Genomic DNA, 19915 nt, shown 5'->3' with positions numbered 1-19915 from the left:
TACCTTAGGCAGGTAAGAGCGTTCAAAGAGGGGAAACGGAGGCAGACAAGGAAAAAAACATATGCAGGAAAAAAAGGTTTTGATTCTGCGCAACTGGCCAGCCTGCAACTACTGCACTGCCTAGAATGTGAATTCAACTTTGCCTTGTATTCGAAGTTTCCAGATGGGAAGCTGCGTGAGCCAGTACAGTGGGTAGGAACTGAAACCTTTCTTCATTCACGTCTGTAAATATGTGGAACCATCCAGGCCATTTGAAGGCATATTGACTTAGTAGGGAGCGGAGGGTTTTTTTTCCAGATGATGTGATTTGTGTTTTCGATCAGAGATTGGTCATTTCTCGCAACGGAGGTCTGTGAAACAGTGAAATGTACTTTAGCAGCTTCATGCTGTCTGAACAAGTCAGGTCCTGACATAGAAATGTGTAGCAGGGCCTCTCAAGGTGTGTAGCCACACTGGATGTTTTGGATGATTATGTGCTGGATGTCTTTTTTTGTGATTTTAGTTCTCTTTTGATTAGTTTTGTAGCTGACTGTAACCCATTAATAGTCTGGCTTTCAGGAGTAATATGAATTGCACCCTTGTGTAGGATACAGTACAGCGTGTCCAGTTAGGTAAAGCCAGAGCCATATAATGATGTCTATTCATGTACACGCCACAGGGAAGAATAAAAGAGGAAACCTATACAAGTCCGGCCACCAACAGATTTTTTCAAGCCAAATGTTCTGCATTCGATTATAATTATACACTTTTTTTTTATATTGTTACGCCTCCATGTTTTCACAGTTTACTTAGTCTTTGTTTTCTAGTTGGATCACAACAATTTGATGGGTCTTTTATTTCAACTGTCTACTGCTGCCAAGTGCTAAAGTAACTCAGAGGCTATTGATCGACTCTCTTTAAAAGAGACACGGAGGGCTTGTGGTCTACAAAGACGGATCATAAACATGTCAGATGTGGTGTTTTCCTCAGACACAGCCCCAGGGTAGAGACAGACGCATGGGCAGCTGGGTGTTTTCTTTGAGTGTTCACTTTGCTATCACGTCCCAGTCAAAATATTGCAACAGCACTGCTTTTATTTGAAATCTTTGACTGTTTTACCATTTAGTGTTAAGTTGAGATACAAACGGCTGTGAATTTAATCCAAGGTTCTTTCTGCATCACATATCGTCAACACAAGCGCTTCAAATGATTATTCAGACAAATGTCTCTTTTAGTATTTTAATCAAGGCTTCAGCACTTGATTGTTACACTCTTTACGACTGGCAGGGAATAACTGGCCAGCTTGTTGGTGTTAGAAGAATCTTCTTTTGTTTTTACTAGTGCACTAGACGCTGTGCTTTTTCTTGGGACTTGTACCTATCACATTAATCACTGCTCATGTTAGCAGCATGTGTAATCACAATTCCAGTCAAAGGAAATGGCACGTCTGATTCAGGCTAATACAAACATTACTGCCAGCCTGCCCCACCCATGACAACACCTGCGGCTATGACTCCAGCTCTGTGAACTTTCCGTGACCTTTATTTTTTTCCCCCGTTGTTGACTCAAAGCAGCAGTGGCAGAATAGTGAACAATATGCCACCACAGTAACATCTGAAACTTAGAGCAGATGGCAGGGCCAGCCACTTGGTGAACAGCAAGGTAGCCGGTATGTTGTGCATTACAATAGGGGTTAAAAATCTACAGTGGTTTAGAATGTCACGCTACCTGGGCGGTCACAACCCAGGTGGCCTGAGGCTGTAACATCTCACTCAGGTCACAGTGAAAGGCCGCGGCTGAACTGTTATCAGATCAGAGGACAGTAACCAGGTTGCTTTGAGTATCTTATTTACTGTGATCAGACGGGTAGGCTGATCCCAGATGGCTCTCGGTGAAACACCAGCTGGCGAAGTGTATTCAGCGCCGAGCAGCGAGACACAGATATCCAGGTGAAGCTGTTTGTTTTTGTGCAGCTGCAGTCACTCTTTACTCTCTGCTTCAGCCAGGTGTCGCATAAAGGTTTGCATTCTGCATAGTGAATTGTTAATGTTCTTTCGGTTACTATATTGCATAAACGTACCTCGATTTGTTAGCTCACCATGCTCTTCTGTACTTATTGTTTTGTTATGAAGGGCTTTATAAAAACTTGACTCAACAGTATATCAGCTAGTTAAGTAAATATTGGACATTGTGATAAACGGAAGAGGAAACTCTCATAATAATCATAACATTTTAAGACTCTCCGGTCCGACAAGATCCTACTCGTTTCATTTGAACCATTGGCAGGAATGTATATCGCATCACATGTGCTTGCATGTATGTTTTGTTATTAAAAACAACCCTAATGCTCTATAGCATTACTCGTGGTCAAACACTTCACATAATACCTTTACGACATGACATACAGGCCCCCATGGGTCATTGTGGTCATTCCTTTACAAAGACGCATACTGTTGGTGGCATATCGCCTGTATAACTCGCATCTTTGACAGCGACGAGCTACAGTATACGACAAGTCTCGTCATAGCACCCCCAGGGCTTTCACATTGTGATTGTGAGACACTGTGTACTCTCAACACTCTCAGTGACAGCACACCCCGAGTAACTGTAAGATATGACCCAGATTTCTAGTGCCCACAACTCAGCTGAACCACTGTCAGTACATAATGAAGTTTATGGCAACATATACATATTCATCATATTATTCATCTATATATCTATTATATATTCATCTGCTGTAAGTCATTCTGAAGAGCAGCGTCACACCAGAGACATAAAACACCATAAATCATAAAGAGGACAGGCGGCGTGTTTCATAACGCCACACTCCAGAATGCACTTTAGAAATGTCCGTCAGCAGACAAGGAGATATTCTTTAGTCTCTCTTGTTAAGCTCCAGAGTGCCTCAATACACTTTGTCCTCTTTAAAGACGGCTTATAATCACATTGAAGTCGGTCACCTTATTCGGGTTTGAACGGAAACTTGGTTCCAAGTAAGAACCGACAAAAACAGAGAATTTCGGTTCTGCTTATCGGTTCCTAAACACGCACATTGGGCGCTTTCTCTGGACTTGGTGCCGCTCCGATCCACAGCTGTTTGCTGTTCGGTGCAGCAGCTTCTCTCTCTCTCTCGCCAGAAGATGAGCGATAGAGTAGAGAGGGGGAGAGAGGGGAGGGAGAGAGAGGGAGAGAGAGAGGGAGAGGGAGAGAGAGGAAGAGAGCGGGGAGAGGGAGAGTGAGAGAGGGAGAGGGAGAGAGAAGGGGAGGGAGCGAGGGAGCGAGGTTAAAGAGGGGGGAGAGCGAGAGAGAGAGAGAGAGGAAGGGAGAGCGAGAGAGCGGGAGAGAGAGAGGGAGGAGAGGAGAGAGAGGGAGAGGGAGAGAGGGGAGAGAGAGAGCGGGAGTAGGAGAGAGAGGGAAGGGAGAGGGAGAAGAGAGGGAGAGAAGAGAGATGGAGGGGAGAGAGAGAGGGAGAGAGGGAGGGATTGAGAGAGGGATAGAGAGAGGAGAAGAGAGAGGGAGAGGAGAGGGAGCGGAGGGATCCTCTCTTTCTCTTTCTTTCTCCCTCTCTTGCTCTCCCCTCTCTTTCTCTCTGTCTCTCCTCTCTCTCTCTCCTCTCTTTCTCTTCTCTCTCTTCCTCTCTCCTTCTCCTCTCTCTCTCTCTCTCCTCTCTCTCTTTCTCTCTCTTTGCTTCTCTCTCTTCTCTTTCTCTTTCCTCTCCTCTCTTCTCTCTCTCTCCTCTCTCTCTCTCCCTCTCTCTTTCTCTGCTCTCTTCTCTTTCCCTTCTCTTTCCTCTCTTTCTCTCTCTCTCTCTCTCTCTCTCTCTCTCTCTCTCTCTTCTCTCTCCTCTCGTTCTCTCGCCTCCGACTCGCGTTCCTGATCATATATAGAGAGAGGGATAGAAAGATAGGGATTAAGCTATCTCGAGAGAGGGATAAGATTTAGAGAAAAGACCCACCAGATCTATAACTATACTGAAATAAAAAGAAATAATTCTCTAAATCGAGAATGCCTATAAGAGGAAGAGAAGCGAAAGGAGAGCTACTCTCTCTCCCCCCTCTGTTACTTCTCTCTCTCTCCCTTCTTCTCTTCCTCTACTCGCTCTCTTCTCCTCTCTCTCACTCTCTCTCTCCCCCCTCTGTTCTTCTCTCTCTCTCTTTCTCTACCGCACTCTCTCTTTCTCTACCTCGCTCTCTCTCTCTCCCTCTCTCTCTCTCTCTCCCTCTCACTCTCTCTCACTCTCTCTCCCTCTCTCTCACTCTCTCCCTCTCTCTCTCCCCCCCCCCTCTGTCCTTCTCTCCCCCCCCTCTCTCTCTCTGAATGTTATTTAGCATTTCAACACTTACGTTGTTTATATTGACCGCCCTTTCCTCTATGACGTTAACAAGCCTGCCTGTCTGTCTCACCCAGGTTCCATAAACCATATGAAGAGAATTGTGAATATCAATATAAATGTCGACATGCAGAACCGGAATCGTTTAAAGCGAACGATACCCAACCCTACACCTTATCATCTTTTTATCAATCTGCTGTGACAGATGAAATTCATCTCACCTCTTTAAACACCTCACATGTCACAGAGGGATCTTCAAAACATATTATCTCCCACCATTGTGACCTGCTTTGCCTCTTACACTTTTCCCTCAGGCAACGTATGTGCAGTAGCATATTAAAATGGACCAGGCTTCAGAAGCCCCCACTTTCAGCTGTGCCGGCTCTGATTCATCACTTACGCAGAAGAATGAAGTGAGCCGATGGATAACAGCGATTTGACAGATTGAAGAAAAACAACTGGCCAGATAAAAAAATCATTGTTGGATGTTTTCTGTTCATATCCTGTGATGTTCGATCGTTGATGCCTTATCAATAGCAGCTTGTTTATCATCCACCAACACCACCGTCTCAGCAATAGAGCTTTTCTGAACCTTTTTGCAGATATTTTCATGCAGAATTAAACCTTATCTCTCACAGAATAACGAACAAACTCAAAGCAGTGGGGAAAATATTATCATACATTACAAACAAAGGGAGACGGGAAACAATACTCATTTAATCAGACTGTTAATAGAGCAAGTATTTCACATTTTTTATAACTGAACAAGCCATGTCTCTCTCTGTCATCTGCAGCCAGGTACCCGTCAGTGCCAGCAGTGCCAGGGATCGAGAGCTGCCTGGTGCCGCGTCCCTGCCTGCCAAAGTGAATCTGGGGCTGCTGCTCGGGGAGGTTGAGGGGGGCCATGCCAACCAGGTTGCCCCAGCAGCCTCAGTCAGCGAGGGCAGCGCCAGCCTCGAAGAGCCAGAGGACGACGGGAATCACTCCCATCACTCCCATCATTCCCACTCTCCCGCCTCCAGCCAATGTAGTGCCACGTACAGCAACCTGGGTAAGAACGCCACACGCATCCTAATCTTGCACATCATGAAGCCTAAAACTGTGCTCACCACCAGGGTTACCACAAAATCTGCAAGCTTTTATTGTTGACGGTACACTTTCACCTGATTTTCACCTGGATTTTATGTCGTAATTCTTCCCAATTTAGTTTTTTTTCCTTCTGCAAAAGACACCGTTCGCTGTATTTACAGTGCATGCGGTTCTCTTGCAGCTATATTCTCACACTTGTGAAGAGAAACGTGGGGGGAAACTGCTAATAATCTGCTGATTGTGCACTACAATCATTCAGAGCAATAAAAACAACGTTACATGGTTAAACTCCACAGTGTTTGGTCAGCAAATGGTATATTTGTCCAATTTGCATCTGCTTTTTTGTTTTGTTTTGTTTTTGTATAAAACTGAACCCAGATTTAGTTTTTTGAACAGAAAAGAAAGCTTCACATGTCTCCGTGTGGACGTTTTGTTTAGCATTGCTGTGAGGGTAACTGGAGTCACAATCTGTCAGTCCTCAGTATCTGCACTTCACTTCAGCATCAGCACACCTCCACACCTCCACACCTCCACACCTCCACACGTGACAAGTCATAATGTATTCCCCGCTAAAACAGCTGAAGCTCCACATCTCGACACATCTTGTCACACACAGCATGTAACTTGGAATCTAAATTCAAAATATTATTTGTATTATTTTAGAGGTGGAAATCTTTGCCCCTGTTAGTAAAGTGAATCACTCACTCACATAAATCAACACCTGTTTCCATCTATATCCCAATCTTTGTATTCTCCTTTGTCTCAGTGCCTCAGTCTGTTTCGCTTGTGTTTTTGGAAACTATATTTGATATGATTGATGTGTTTGAATTAGGGCTGCACTATTAACCACATTAGAAAGAGTATGCTTTGCGCAACTGACTACAGTACTGCTATTAGTGTCATGAAACCTTATAACCTCACATTATATCTGAGACTAATTATTATACCGTCTTTGTTCTCTAATGGAGGGGTCTGACACAACAACGTTTAAGTCCACTTTGAACAAGTCATCAAAGTCTCTGGCACTTCCACAGCCTGAATTATTCACTGCCAGGCTCAGACACCGCTGCTAATACTGTGGTACACAAATCAAATCTTTCACAGTAAATAAAAACGTCTTCCATCGGGAATAAAACGACAAGTTGTGTAATCTGAGTTTTCCAGTGTAATTTAACATAGTGAGTCGCATAGAGCAGACGTTATCATGATGACAAAGTTTGTCTATTACAGTCTGTTTGGCACTATTTGACTGTGTGATGAGCAGCTTTTGCAGCAGCGATAGGAAGAAGAGGGAGGTCTGCACATCTGTCGAACATAGCTGGGCATGTCACACGTGAAGCTCTGTGTGTGTTGGGGAACAGATCTCGCTGTGATCAAGTGGTGTGTGAGAAAGAAAAGAGTGTTTGTGTGTGTCAATGTTACACTAGTTAGTTTTTTTTGTACAGGGCTATGTGCACACTGGGCACATGTATTTGTGAAGCTCAGACTGCACACCGGCTCTGTGGAAGGATATATTGTGAATGTGTTAAAAGCTCCCTAGATGACGCATGATGAGCCGCCTGCAGCCTAATTGTACTCTTCTGCATGCTGCTAATGAGGAGCGAGGCAGGAGCGTGTTTGTCTGCCTTCAAACATTGCACAGTAACAGCACGTGTGTGTGTGTGTGTGTGTGTGTGTGTGTGTGTGTGTGTGTGTGTGTGTGTGTGTGTGTGTGTGTGGGCCTTCGAGATTAACATCTTGCCCGCTGAGTGTGATGCATACTTGAAGTTTCCACTTCTATCTTGTCTATTTTGCAGTAAAAGATGTAATTTTCCTCCGCTCTCCGCTGTCCACTTGCGGCTCCAGTAATACTCCCTGTTCACACATTTCAGCAGAGAATCACATTCACTTAGTGTGTGTGTCTCTCTCTCTCTCTCTCTCTCTCTCTCTCTCTCTCTCTCTCTCTCTCTCTCTCATATGCACACTTGTGTTTTAATCAGAGCAGTAGGAGGCAGAGCACTCGCTGCCTCACTCACTGAGAAATCTCTAGTATTGGTGGGAGCGTTGAGCCTGCGTGTTGGCACCAGCGGCTCTGTGCAGACTCTCAGAGATGGAAGCAGGGAAAAAGGTTTTGCTCTGCCTCCCTGTGCAGCTGCTGCACCGCGTTTACCTAAAGACTTTGAGGCATTAGTGGAATTGAGGTAGGCTTGTTTTTTCTTGTTTTTTCCTCTTTATCTCTCTTTCACCATCTGCTCTTTGTTTATCATTCGACTCCTGCTCCCCCCCCCCCCACCCCACCCTTTACCTCTTTGTGTTTGTCTTTCTCTGTCACTTCCCTCACTTTTACCACCTCTAGCCACCCACTCCTCTGCTCTCGCTTCATTCCTCCCCTCTGTTCCTCTTTATTCTGCCCACCTCCTCCATCGTTTTATTGAAGCAGTGATCACTCTCCGCTACGGCAACAAGTTCCTTCATGTCATTACAAAAACTATTTAAAGGAATATTGTTCTCTCGAATTGTGCACGGATTGCCTTCATGTGGTATTTTCAATAGTGTTCTATATATATATTATATACGTCAAGGTTAAGAACAATACATTTTGTGAGTTGCAGCATAACTGTATATTCTAAATATACTTAAAAGACAAATGTAATCATTAACCCGATGCTGGCACATGATGTTCGGGACCTCCTGAATGTGGTACACAGATTTGGTTTGAGGAAATAGAAAGCAGAAGCGAAGGAGTTGTTTTGGACACTTTGGGTTCTGTGTTCACGAGAAAATGCAATTCTCTTTTTGATCCGGAACAGACTTTTGTTTTATCTCTCGGAGATGGACACAGGTCAAAAGGAAGTTCAGTTGAGCAGCACGGTGTTGTAAATTGTTAGAAAATAACTTTGCACTTATGGTTATTATTTTCAATCACTGTGCACCTTTATACTGAAACACAGTAAAAGTTATTTTGGGGGTTTTACTTTTATCCTGCGTCATCTGTTACACAGGTTACATTTCAAACATCAGACAAAGGGAGGAAATGTGCAGACGTCAATTGAGGCTCTGAAAACATTTTGATGGCCATTTTTTCAACATATTTTGACATTTCATACACACAAATATTGATAAATCAAGAAAATAATTGACACTTACTTTTCTTGCAAATGACAAATAGTAGCAGCCCTAATTTCATTCCGTTATAAAGTGAGATGTTCATATGAGCCACATTTTTATACAGGTTGTTTTACACATATTTCTGTGTATTATAAAATGATTTTGAAATGAGTTAGTCTTATGTAATTTAGCTACAGCCACATTGCTGCAATAGAAGATCCCTACGACTGGACGAGGGAGGTTGTTTTCTTGGATGGATTACTGCAGATTGGTGGACGAACACATTAAATATACCCAGGGAGGATTACCAAGACTCATTTACTTCATCCCGACAGCTCCTTCTTAAGGCTTCTTTTGCTCTCTTAAGATGATGGCAGCGTGACGCGCACGTGAGGAGTCGCTCATATCGTTTGACAAGTGATCAGTAGCATTTGCAAACACAAAGCAGATGCCTCCATCGTAGAGATGGAAAAGCAATTTCCAAAAAGACATCATCTTTAAACCCTCGGCGGCCTTTCATCGTGATCGTCCAAGAACTCGGGGTATTCCCTGGTGAGTTTAAAGCTGAGCAGTAGGCCTGTCTGTGACCTTGTACACCCACTCAGTTAAAACTATCAGGCTGGTTCCGTTCCCATCATGCAAGCGTCAAGGCTCCTATGTTCATTTCATCTTGCCACTTGTCTGTGACACATCTGCCTCTGTGGTCCCGCACTCCAGAGAACGTCGAGTCCAATCAACCCCTCTCGACCCTCCATTTCCCTCCCACCACCATCCCAGAAAAATAAGGTCACTTGAAGCCAGTGATAAATGTGCCCTCCATGCCGCCTCTTTAAGCCTCAGTGCGGAACAGAAGTGCAGATTGAGTCGGGCAGCTGGATGTCTGGAGTGACGACTCGTGTCCAGCTGTCCTGCTCTCTGGCTTGAATTTTCCTCAGGGCCACCAGTTCCCTCACGTGCCGCAGCACACAACCTCGTGTCAGCCTCACGTCTTCATGAGAGGCAGAAAGCCAGCGGGCGGCTGCAAACGCCATGTGGCAGGAACAAGAAGCTGGGGGGGGAATGCTGGTGGCATAAAGAGTTTGGGATGATTTGCATTTTCGGTGTAATTCGTATTCTTCTTGGACTTCTGATTTGACTTTTGTGAATGTCACATTGAATTAATCACATTTGATACCTGATTTTGTTTTACGTGTTATTTTCGACAGCTGAAATCACAAAAAGGACCCTTTAAGTCCTGAACGGTTAGAATGATTTTCCGATTAAATAAATCAAAGAACTTGAAAATGCAAAACTGTCATTTAAACATCAACAAGTGGCTAATCCCTAAAGAAGAAGAAAACACAACTTTATATAATTATAAGATGACCATGTAAAGGCTCAATCTGCAATAGATAGATAGATGGTAGCTTAAAACATGACATACAACAATTACCCATCTACCCCCCCCCCCGCCATTACAAATGTACATTTCAAATAAGTGAAAGTAAAAGTACAGGCAGTTGTGATTTGAAATTGAATTGAATCTGAATCCGCCTGCCATCACCGAGAGGAGTTGTACAGTCTTATGGCCAGGGGGACAAAAGAGTTGTTGAGCCTGTCTGTGGAGCAGGACAGGGACAGCAGTCTGCCGCTGAACTGTAAAACTGTAAAGTAGCATACAATGGAAATACTAAAGTACGAGTACTACAATGCTGAACTAAGTTTACTTAGTTACTTTCCACCAATGCAGACTGCCTGCTCGCTCGTCATAGTATCGCGTCATTTACTTCTCTGTATTGTATTGTCATTCCTGCTGTTACTACCATGTGTATAACATTATGCTATCACACAGTTTTATTTGGTTCAGTGGTTTTAAGTATTCTGAATGTCATTGATTCTTATTCATATTATACACACGTTGTTATCTCTCTTCTTCAGGACAATCCAGAGCCAATATGATCCCGCTGAAACAGCCACGAAACATGAAAGCATCCAACGACACCTTAGCCTCCATCGACCTGGACTGCCTTGCTGACCAGCCAGCCTCGAAGGCCACACCACCACCACTACCTAAGAAGTCTGTACCTCGCTCCAGTACTGAACCCAACCTAGTAGGCAAAGAGTCAGTCCAGGGAGGCCTGAGACTTCGTGCTGAGGCTCGACCCGGGGGCACCAACCTGAGTGTGGCCAACCCTATCTACGACTTGGACTGGGAGACGGCTAGTCAGAGCTCCTCCCTCAGCTCCGAGCCTCATCGAGTCCATGACCTCGAAAGCGGGGACTCCCTGGAGAGGCCATTAGCTTCCACGGCAACCAACAAGGGCCGCCCGACCAACAGCGTGCCCTCCCTGGTTCCTCAAACTGCATCTGCTGCACCCGGCGCCACAAGTGGCCGGGAGAGGAGGGCCTACCTGAGTACAGAGTCTCTGGCTGGAAGGGGTCGGACAACAGGCCGAGGTGCTGCTGCCGCCGGAGGCTCCAAACCCCAGAGACCTGCTCTTTACAGGGGGTTAGACAGCTGGGATGAGGTGGTGGGGAGAATCCGGGGGCTTCACACGGACACGCTGCGGAAGCTGGCGGCAAAGTGCGAGGACCGTTTCATGGCTGGTCAGAAGGATCACTTGAGGTTCGGCACTGACAGCTGGTCCCACTTCAGGCTGACCACCGGGAAACCCTGCTGTGAGGCGGGGGACGCTGTATACTACACGGCCTCCTACGCCAAGGACCCGCTGGTCAACTACGCCATCAAGGTGAGAAAACTAGTTCTGCTTCGAGATCGGTCTGTTCTGCCAAATGACAATATTCAGATGGACTCCATCTGTTTTCATGCTCAGTGTAATATTAAGATTTAAACATCTCGCCTCAGGGCCCTGAGATATGAACTTAAAGTCCGTAAGGTTTACTGAAATGTAACAATACTTAGTCTCATGCTTACAATAGACGATCAACAGAAGATTACCTAATAGATGAAGGAACTGTTGCAGATATTTTAGAGGACACATTCACTTGCTCCAGCTTCTCCAATTTAGTTTGGGTTATAACATTTGGGTTTCAAAATGTTAGTTGGACGAAGCAAGATGTCACCTGAGGCTATAGGACAAGCTTGTTTTAACATTTCATACACCAACCATTAATCAAGGAAATCATACGCAGATATCAATAATGAATAATAATTGTTAGTTGTTTAACCACTGAGTGAGTGTGAGTCAGACTGATTGTATTCCCTGAATTGGTTTTGGTATGTCCATCTTATGTTGGATAATACTATAGGTATAGGTAATACTATAATACTCCAGAAGTAATACTACTGCATTCAATTACATGTAATATATGAAATCCTGAAACTTTGTATGTAACTTCAGCTCCTTTGTCCCACTTCAACTAAAGCGAGTAGTTATGCTTTTAACAAATCTTACAACAAACTGCTAATTATCCGTTTGAATTCATAAGTTTGCGTATGTTTGTTTTTTGCTTTGTTTTCTCTTTGCATCGACACACATTTTAAGATGCATTGGGCGTCTGGTGGTTGCTGTCTTTGGCGTTAATGTAATAATTGCTCGTATTTTGTTTTTTTTGTGTTGAGGAACTCCTCCCACTCCCTTAGCCGAGGTGGAGGAAGATGTTTGTGCTGAAACATTGGCACTTATACTTACACTTTAGGGCACGACTATGTGCAATAAAACCTGTGTGTGCATGTTTTCTTCATATTTCTAATTCTGTGTGTGTGTGTGCATGTGTGTGCGTGTGAGATGGAGGTTGGGAGCGTAGCTTGCTGTAAAAGTTCTGAAGCTAAATACAAAGCAGATATGGATGAAGGTTGCATTATTCACAGGATATGAAACTATCTGCGCTCCACAGCACTTCAAAGCTTTGCCCTCATATTAGCAGCAGGCTTTCAAGGGAAAGTCTTGTTTTTTCATGATGCTCATCCATAAATAAGGCGACCAAGAGCAGCAGAGCACAAACAGGCCCCAGCTTCCCAATTAAACTTTCCCCAACTCACCATTTTAATGTGTGTTCCTGCCTTCTTTCACCCCGCCAGTGCAGTTGATCCTTCTGCAAATGAGATGTTACACGCTGTGACATTTTTAATGCAGCGCTAATTATTCTTAATCCACTTTTAGCACGTCTGTGTGAATTCCTGACTCTCAGAGGAGTTCAAGCAAGTGAGTCGGTGCGTTTTTAAAGCTTCAAAGTTTCTCTGAAATGTCAGCATTAAGGAAACGAGGGAACAACAAATGAAATGCCTGTTAACCTGCAGCTTGGAGTTATAACCAGGAACACTTCTGACAAAATATGGGACTAAACAGAGAAAACTCTACAAATATGAGAATCAGAGAAGGATCAGGAGGCATCTATAGTCTCAGAGCCGACATGTCCAAACACACATGCACATTCCTAAAGAGTTACAGCGAGTATTTGAAAGGAAGAGTTCTTCATCCCACATCACAATCTAATACACTGTGTATAAATGATGCCAGAGAGACCACCAAGGTTCAAGTTTCCGTTAAAAGAAGTAGTAAAGGTAAATGATTGAGGTTGTAGGAGCAATAAAAGAGAACACACACAGTGTTACCGCAGCCCCGTCACTCAAAGACTGGTTTCTTTAATGACAGGTTTTTACACGTGTTTTGTCTTAATTATACAAAACAGTTGAATGTGGTTCATTACATTCAACTTGATGATTAGAAGGTCTAGGACCTTGATGCTTGATGGCGACTGTGTGCAGGAATTCATTACTTTCTTTTGCTTGATTACATTTTCCTAACAGGTTTGAATTTCACCAATTTGATATATAAACAAGTAAACATGCAGTGCATCTTTTAAAATAAATACTGACACATTCACAGACAAACGATGCCATCCTGAACAACACACAACATCAGAAATAACAGCAAGATTTACTTCCTAATATTAAACTTGGCATTACATATTACAGTGAAACAGACTAATGTGTGCGCAGGTTAACGTGCCGGTCGCATAATTACTAATCAACTCACAGCATTAATATGCAATAAGTTGCCCCGTGATATCTCAGTCATATGTCGTGACTTCTTTCCCTTTGCTGGTGTTTTAGTGACGTCTGCAGAGAGCGATCCTCTCCTTGACTTGGCTCCTCTCTGCAGTGATCAAAGTGTAGCCAGAGAGCTGCAAAGGCTGTCACTGTGGTTTAGGAGGGGAGACGCTCTCGCTGTGGTGGCAGCATGAAGTCTGCTCGCTGCTTCTCTCCGCTCTATATATCATTAACGGAGCAGGACAGAGAGAAAGGATCCTTCTCCTGCGCATTCTCTGCTAAAAGGGTGTATTTTGTTCCCGGTGTTGCAGGAGTTTGCTGTTTTGTTGGAAGGTCTCCCACGACTTTAGAGAGGCAATTTCTGTTTCTTTTTATTTCATACAAATCAATTGCTGTCTCTAGATTTATATGAAATACAGAAGTTTTAACAAGTGCTTTGCAGAGAAGCATTTACATGCACAAAGGTACAAACATCGGCTTTTATCATTTAAAAGTGACATTTCAACCATGTTAAAGAACAACGCGTTACTCCATATTTACCTATTCATCCCTACTGAGGATGTAAATCTTTAGAACTGGTCAAAAATATACTAAATATATATATTTTATAATTCCCCAAAGCAACTGGGAACTGTATTTGTTTTAGAAGACACCACTCAGAGAGGAGTAAATAGTGCATTTGTTGGGGACTATTTTTAGCTGCGTATTAATACACATTTGGTGTTGTGGTGATTACCGAGAGCAGGACGGTGTATGTGTGACTGTCTTAAAATAAAGCACGGTGGAAGGAAAATGACACCCAGTGCAACGGTGTGGCTCATTAGTGCATTTGTAATAGTTCAAACAACAATAGAGCTCTGTGGCTCAGAGGAATAAGAGAAATCAGGTTTTGGATTCACAGGCAACACTTTAAAGTGCGGTCTCTGTATTGTCTTGTCATGGGCTTTGTTGACAATAAGAAGGATGTAGAATATCCTAACTTGTTAATTCACAGATATGTTTATCATGAGAGGTTTTTCAGCTCAAACCTGACTCTTTCTTATCTTTGCTTCTCCAGATCTGTCGAAGCAAAGTAAAGGAGACCCAGCAGCAGTTCTTCCACAGCCTCGCAGTGAGACAGAGCCTCGCCGTCCACTTCAATATTCAGCAAGACTGTGGACACTTCCTGGCTGATGTCCCCGCCCGCCTGCTGCCCTGGGAAGAGGAAGAAGGTGAAGAGGAAGAGGATGAGGTGGAAGATGTAAATGGAATGAAGGAGAAACGGAGAGAGGTTGAAACTGAAGGCAAGACAACGGACTCCAAAGCGCCTAATGGTAAATTAGATGAAACTCCGGCAGCAGGTCACATGAACACTATTGGCCGTTTGCGGAGCCGGGTGGTGGTCATCACACGCGAGGTGCCCTTCCAGACGGTGGCCGACTTTGTGCGAGAAGGCGCGGCACGACATACTCATAACCCGGAGCTGTATGAGCGTCAGGTCTGTCTCCTGCTGCTGCAGCTGTGCTCCGGGCTGGAGCACATGAAACCTTATCATGTGACCCACTGCGACCTGCGACTGGAAAACCTGCTACTGGTCCACTGCCAAGCTGGCAACTCCTGGAATCTGGACATTATTGAACCCAATAACAACAGCAGCAGCGGCGGCGGCGGCGGCGGCAGTTCTGGTGCGACCTCTGCTGGTGCTGCTACTGTTGCAGCCAATGCCACCTGCCCCGCCCGCCTCATCATCAGTAACTTCTCTCAAGCAAAACAGAAAAGCGCTCTCATGACCGCCGACCCTGGTACGCTGCGCGACCAGTCACGCCTGGCGCCTGAAATTGTCACAGCGACTCAGTACCGCAAGTGTGACGAGTTCCAGACCGGGATTCTCATCTATGAGATGCTGCACCGGCCCAACCCCTTCGAGGAGACGCCGGAGCTGAAGGAGCGTGAGTACACCTGGGCGGACCTGCCGCCGCTGCCCATCAGATCACTCTATTCCCAGGGTCTGCAGCAGCTGGCCCGGTTACTGCTCACCGTCAACCCCTCTGAAAGGATCCGCATGTCCGAGGCCCGGGCCTGCCTGCAGTGCTTGCTCTGGGGCCCTCGGGAGGACTTGTTCCAGGCGCTGGGCTGCAGCAGCACGGGCCCCATGTCAGGGGCCACCTCCAGCCAGCGCGAGGCCACCCTCCAGAACTGGCTGGACCTGAAGCGCACGCTGATGATGATCAAGTTTGCGGAGCGCTCGCTGGACGCGGCTTGCGGCGTGAGCCTGGAGGACTGGCTGTGCTGTCAGTATCTGGCATTTGCCACCACAGACACCCTGAGCCGGGTGGTGCACATCCTGCAGCAGCCGCAGCCACATTCTCAGTCCCAGAACCAGAGCCAGCCGGGACAGGCAGCGCCGAGCCAAACTCAAACACACCAAACACACCAAACACACACCCTCCACCTGACTCAGTCGCAGCCACTCTGAGTTCCTCCAGCCAGCTGTTACTATGGCAACAGATCCAACTTCCCCCGTGTGGTCCCTCTGCTGACGCTAATGTGTGATGTAAGCTAATAGTCAGCTTTGTTGTTGCAGCAGCCACAGTGCTCACCTAGAACTAAACACTTCCCATGCGCAGGCTCCATGATCAGGGTTATTCTGCAGGATGAAGCGTCCATCCGCCATCGCTCTCAGATCCAATCCAACATCTGAAACATTATAGCAAGTGGACGTCATTCTGTTCTCTTGGCAGTGACTTTCCAGACATCTCTTCATTATTCACTTCATCTGTGTCACATGTCACGTGTGTTAAAACACTCCAGCAGTCCCCAGAGTGAAGAGATTTACCAAGTGTGTGTGTGTGTGACGCATTTCTACCTTTTTTCTCGCCAAGTTCTGCAAGACTACAGAGTTTGTTATAGCTACATATAAGTTATAGTTTGCGCGGCAGATGTCTCCAGGGTTTATTTGAGGCACCGTCAAGTGGAATACACATCAATATTCTTTAAAAAGTACTTTCATCAGACATCTAAAGATACACTACAGTTAGATTGTGGAGACAACACTTGAGGAAGCGGCAGAAATGGAGATTTAACTTGTTTTTAAAGAGAAGTGAAGTGAAGTGAAGTGAAGGGGAAGCCATCTGTTCTTTTTTTATCTAGACTGATGAGAGATATGTTTTACCACTGAAGCCAAAGATCTGCCACACATAGTCCTCTACACATTTCAGTTTATTTGCGAGATGCAGTCCGACATGATAACGGTTACTGGATTCGTCGTTAGTACCAAAGTTTGCTCAGCCGACGCTCGGCTCAAATCAGTGAGATGTCGCTCTTTGTGATTCCCCCCCCCCCCCCCCCTTAAACGCTGGTGTCTCACACCACACTTCACTCCTGTGCCACAGGGCTTTGAGCGAGGCAGGTGATGAACACCGAGCTAAAGTTTGCTTTTAGACGCTTTGAAGTGAAGATGGGACACGACTGCCTCGGCTGTTGCTTTGGGTCCTTATGAGTATGTGCAATTCATATCTGTGTTGTTTTCCTTTGAAGGTCACAGCGTATGAACACTTTAAATGCAGTCTTTTTTTTTTACTAATCTTCTCTTCCATTAGTTTTGTGGCACATAAACTGATTAATTATCAGTTCAATCCTGCAAGTTCTAAACAGACACACAGTGCGGCGTACAGAACTCCTCACAGCGCATGGGAGGGCGGGGATGTTTCAGGGACTGTCGTGTTGTTTTTTGTGGTCAAGTTGTTTTCGGACGGTCCTTGCGTTTACAGATTTGCACATTCGGCCTGAACGTCGGCGCTCCTCGACGGAGACCGAGGACACGATGGCGCGGGGAGAGACTTGATGTGTTTGTTTTTGCAGCGTGTGGAATGTAAAAGTTCGCTTGGACTGAAACGGACGTTTTGGACTTGGTCTCATCCGCTCAAGAGATACGCTCATCTTCCAACCGACCCACTTAGTTTCACATATGAACTCTGTGGAATAATCGGCCTCAGCCTTGAAGAGACACTCAACCGCTGAGACTTCCGTTCCTCCTGCCTCTCGTTTCCCCGTGCGGCCCGACAGGACGGCAGACGCTCACTGCTCGTCTGTGTGATTGAGCAGAAGCTTTCAGCCTGTAGTCAGTGGAAGTAATGCGTGTACACAAGCCTCCGCTTCCCCATGAGAACAATCTTCTTTATGATCATCAAACACCCTAAAAAGCATCTTCAACAGTAACTCAGTGTACTTCTGTGCTTTGCTCTGGTTAACTTGGGGGGGGGGGGGGACTTTTGGGATCAGGATCCTTTTCCTTCAGATGTACAGGACGAGACTGAGCGGAAATGAGACAAAGCAGGTGTGAGTGTGTTGCTGCATTAAAGGGTTTGTGTACTAAAAGGAATGTGTGTGGACAGCACTGGTGGCTGTCCTTGTATCTAGAGATTTAAGCCTTTATATAGTATATATATATATATATAGTATAAATATATATAACCTTTATCTATTTTAATCCACACTATTTTGTCGAGTACGGGAGCACCTCTATTTCTGTCTTTTAGAGAGTCTAATTGTCATTTGTTCATTTTTAAAGCTTTGCTTGACTTTCTTCAACCTCGCTCGTTTTGGTGTGGGGGGGGAAGGAGAGTCCTACACCAAGGATACATGAAACACATCTTATTCTTCAAGGCGCGTTGGGAAGGAGCATTGGTATACAGAACAAATGTACAGTATTTTTACCCTTCTTGGTTATCTGCTTAGGAGATGAACCACTTTGAACGCACCAATCAAAACCCAACATTCATCTATTGTACGGCCTCCAGCGCTTATTGTTTGTTTTCTCTTTTTCTCTTTGCATTGTTTATTGCCACTGAACAGAAAAACAGAAGCTTTGGAAAGGCTTTGTATGATGTGTACAGTCGTGGCCTGCCGCCATTTATTGTTGATCAAGTTAACCAACAGTAACAGAACAATAAATATATGTTTTTATATATATACACTTTGTGCCATTGTGTTATTGCTAACTCATAACTACTTGCTGGAGTTTATTGTAACGTGACAGGAGAGCGGTTCTTCACTTGAGTACATTTTATTATGTCTTTGACTTATATCTTTTTGATAATAAATAGTGAAACTCTTCATATCGATGCTAAAGATTTCCTCAGTCTACTGATTTCAGCAAAACAGGAACGGTCCTCAAGGCCCTGGACCGTTAATGAGCCTTTAAATTATTTACAGTGACCATACTAAAACTGGAAACATATTAATCTTCTCAGGGCTTTGGAACATATACCAAAACCCCTGTGATTTTTCTTTTTAACTCCAGACCTGAAACCTGAAATGAAATAGATTTATTTCTTATTTTTGAAAGTTATGTTTCTTTGCTGGAGCCCATGTTGTCTTAAAGATTGAGATCAGTGGGAATCTGAGAGTTTTTAGTTATTAATTCAATCTTAAATCTGATGTTTCTCTCTACATAGATCGATGGATGTTTTTCAGAATATTAGATTTAAAGATATTCTCTGATTAAACCCCAAAGCACGCAATGTTTTCCCTGTTGTCCCAGAGAAACACAAATGATGGCGTCTAAAGCGTGTTTTGTGTTATTTCTTGTCGTATCTTGTTTGGCTCACCGGTAACTATAGTATATACATAAGTATGAGTCATACATAAGTACGTTGCTTTTATTGGAACAAGATGTATTTCTGAGACGACGTCACTACAGTCGCTCCACCACCAGATGGAGACATTCAAAAGGCAAAGAAAAAGCAGAATGCACCATTCTCCTGTTGCTAAGCCTCTTTTAAAATGTTCTCCTGTTTAATGTGTGAGTAATAAATACATAATGTATGCCACGTTCAGTTCAGTGTGGCTGTGAAAACTGTGTGAATTTGAATTTGAACCAAAAAGATGAGGCGACGCCGTCTAGACTGAGATTATAATCTAATCTAACATAATGTGTCTCACTCGTCTTTGTCATCGAAAAGGAGGAAAGAGGAAATCCTTCTCATCTGCTCCTCATTGTTTTCCCAGAAGAATTAAATGATGAGGATGCTCTTATCACTTTATTTCTCTTCTCTCAGAAGTGGAGTTTCGGTTCACAGGTGAGAGAGCTGTGTTTGATCAGACCGCACCGCTGTTGGCAAACAAAGCTGAGTTTTAAATCTCATTATTCCTGTTCATCATGCTCTGTTTGTTTTTCTGTCTTCATCCACCGTCCAATGTCACAGCTGCAGATGAGAACACGGCCACCACAGGAAAACTCAGGATCCTCCACAGACACAGACTCCCAATATCAAAAGAATAGGTGTGAACCCGGAGCACAGTATCTGCTGTCGGTGTTCTTCTGTGTGCCTTACTTTAAAAATCCATCTGCATCCAGCCGTGGTGAGTGTCGTCCTCGTGTTCATCAGAGTGATGCTCCAGTAGCTTTATTACCTGTAATGTCATGCCATTTGCTTAATCAATAATCGAGTTAAATG

The 19915-nt window shown here is 44.5% G+C and overlaps 1 protein-coding gene across 5 annotated transcripts in view; it reads left to right on the top strand.

Moving 5' to 3' along the window:
• peak1 (pseudopodium-enriched atypical kinase 1) overlaps positions 1 to 17725 on the top strand; it is a 90685-nt gene extending 72960 nt beyond the window's left edge. For all 5 annotated transcript variants that reach the window (XM_029434476.1, XM_029434474.1, XM_029434475.1 and 2 more), the window contains 3 exons: positions 5104 to 5360; positions 10403 to 11214; positions 14536 to 17725. In XM_029434476.1, the coding sequence (XP_029290336.1) occupies positions 5104 to 5360; positions 10403 to 11214; positions 14536 to 15933 (2467 nt within the window). In that variant the 3' untranslated portion in view covers positions 15934 to 17725. The remainder of the gene's footprint in view (positions 1 to 5103; positions 5361 to 10402; positions 11215 to 14535) is intronic.
• Positions 17726 to 19915: the final 2190 nt, after the last annotated feature.

This window comes from Cottoperca gobio, chromosome 6 (genome assembly GCF_900634415.1).
Source record: "Cottoperca gobio chromosome 6, fCotGob3.1, whole genome shotgun sequence".
NCBI lineage: Eukaryota > Metazoa > Chordata > Actinopteri > Perciformes > Bovichtidae > Cottoperca > Cottoperca gobio.
Note: the sequence above shows the minus strand (reverse complement) of the source record. Positions and strands in the feature narration are given on the sequence as shown.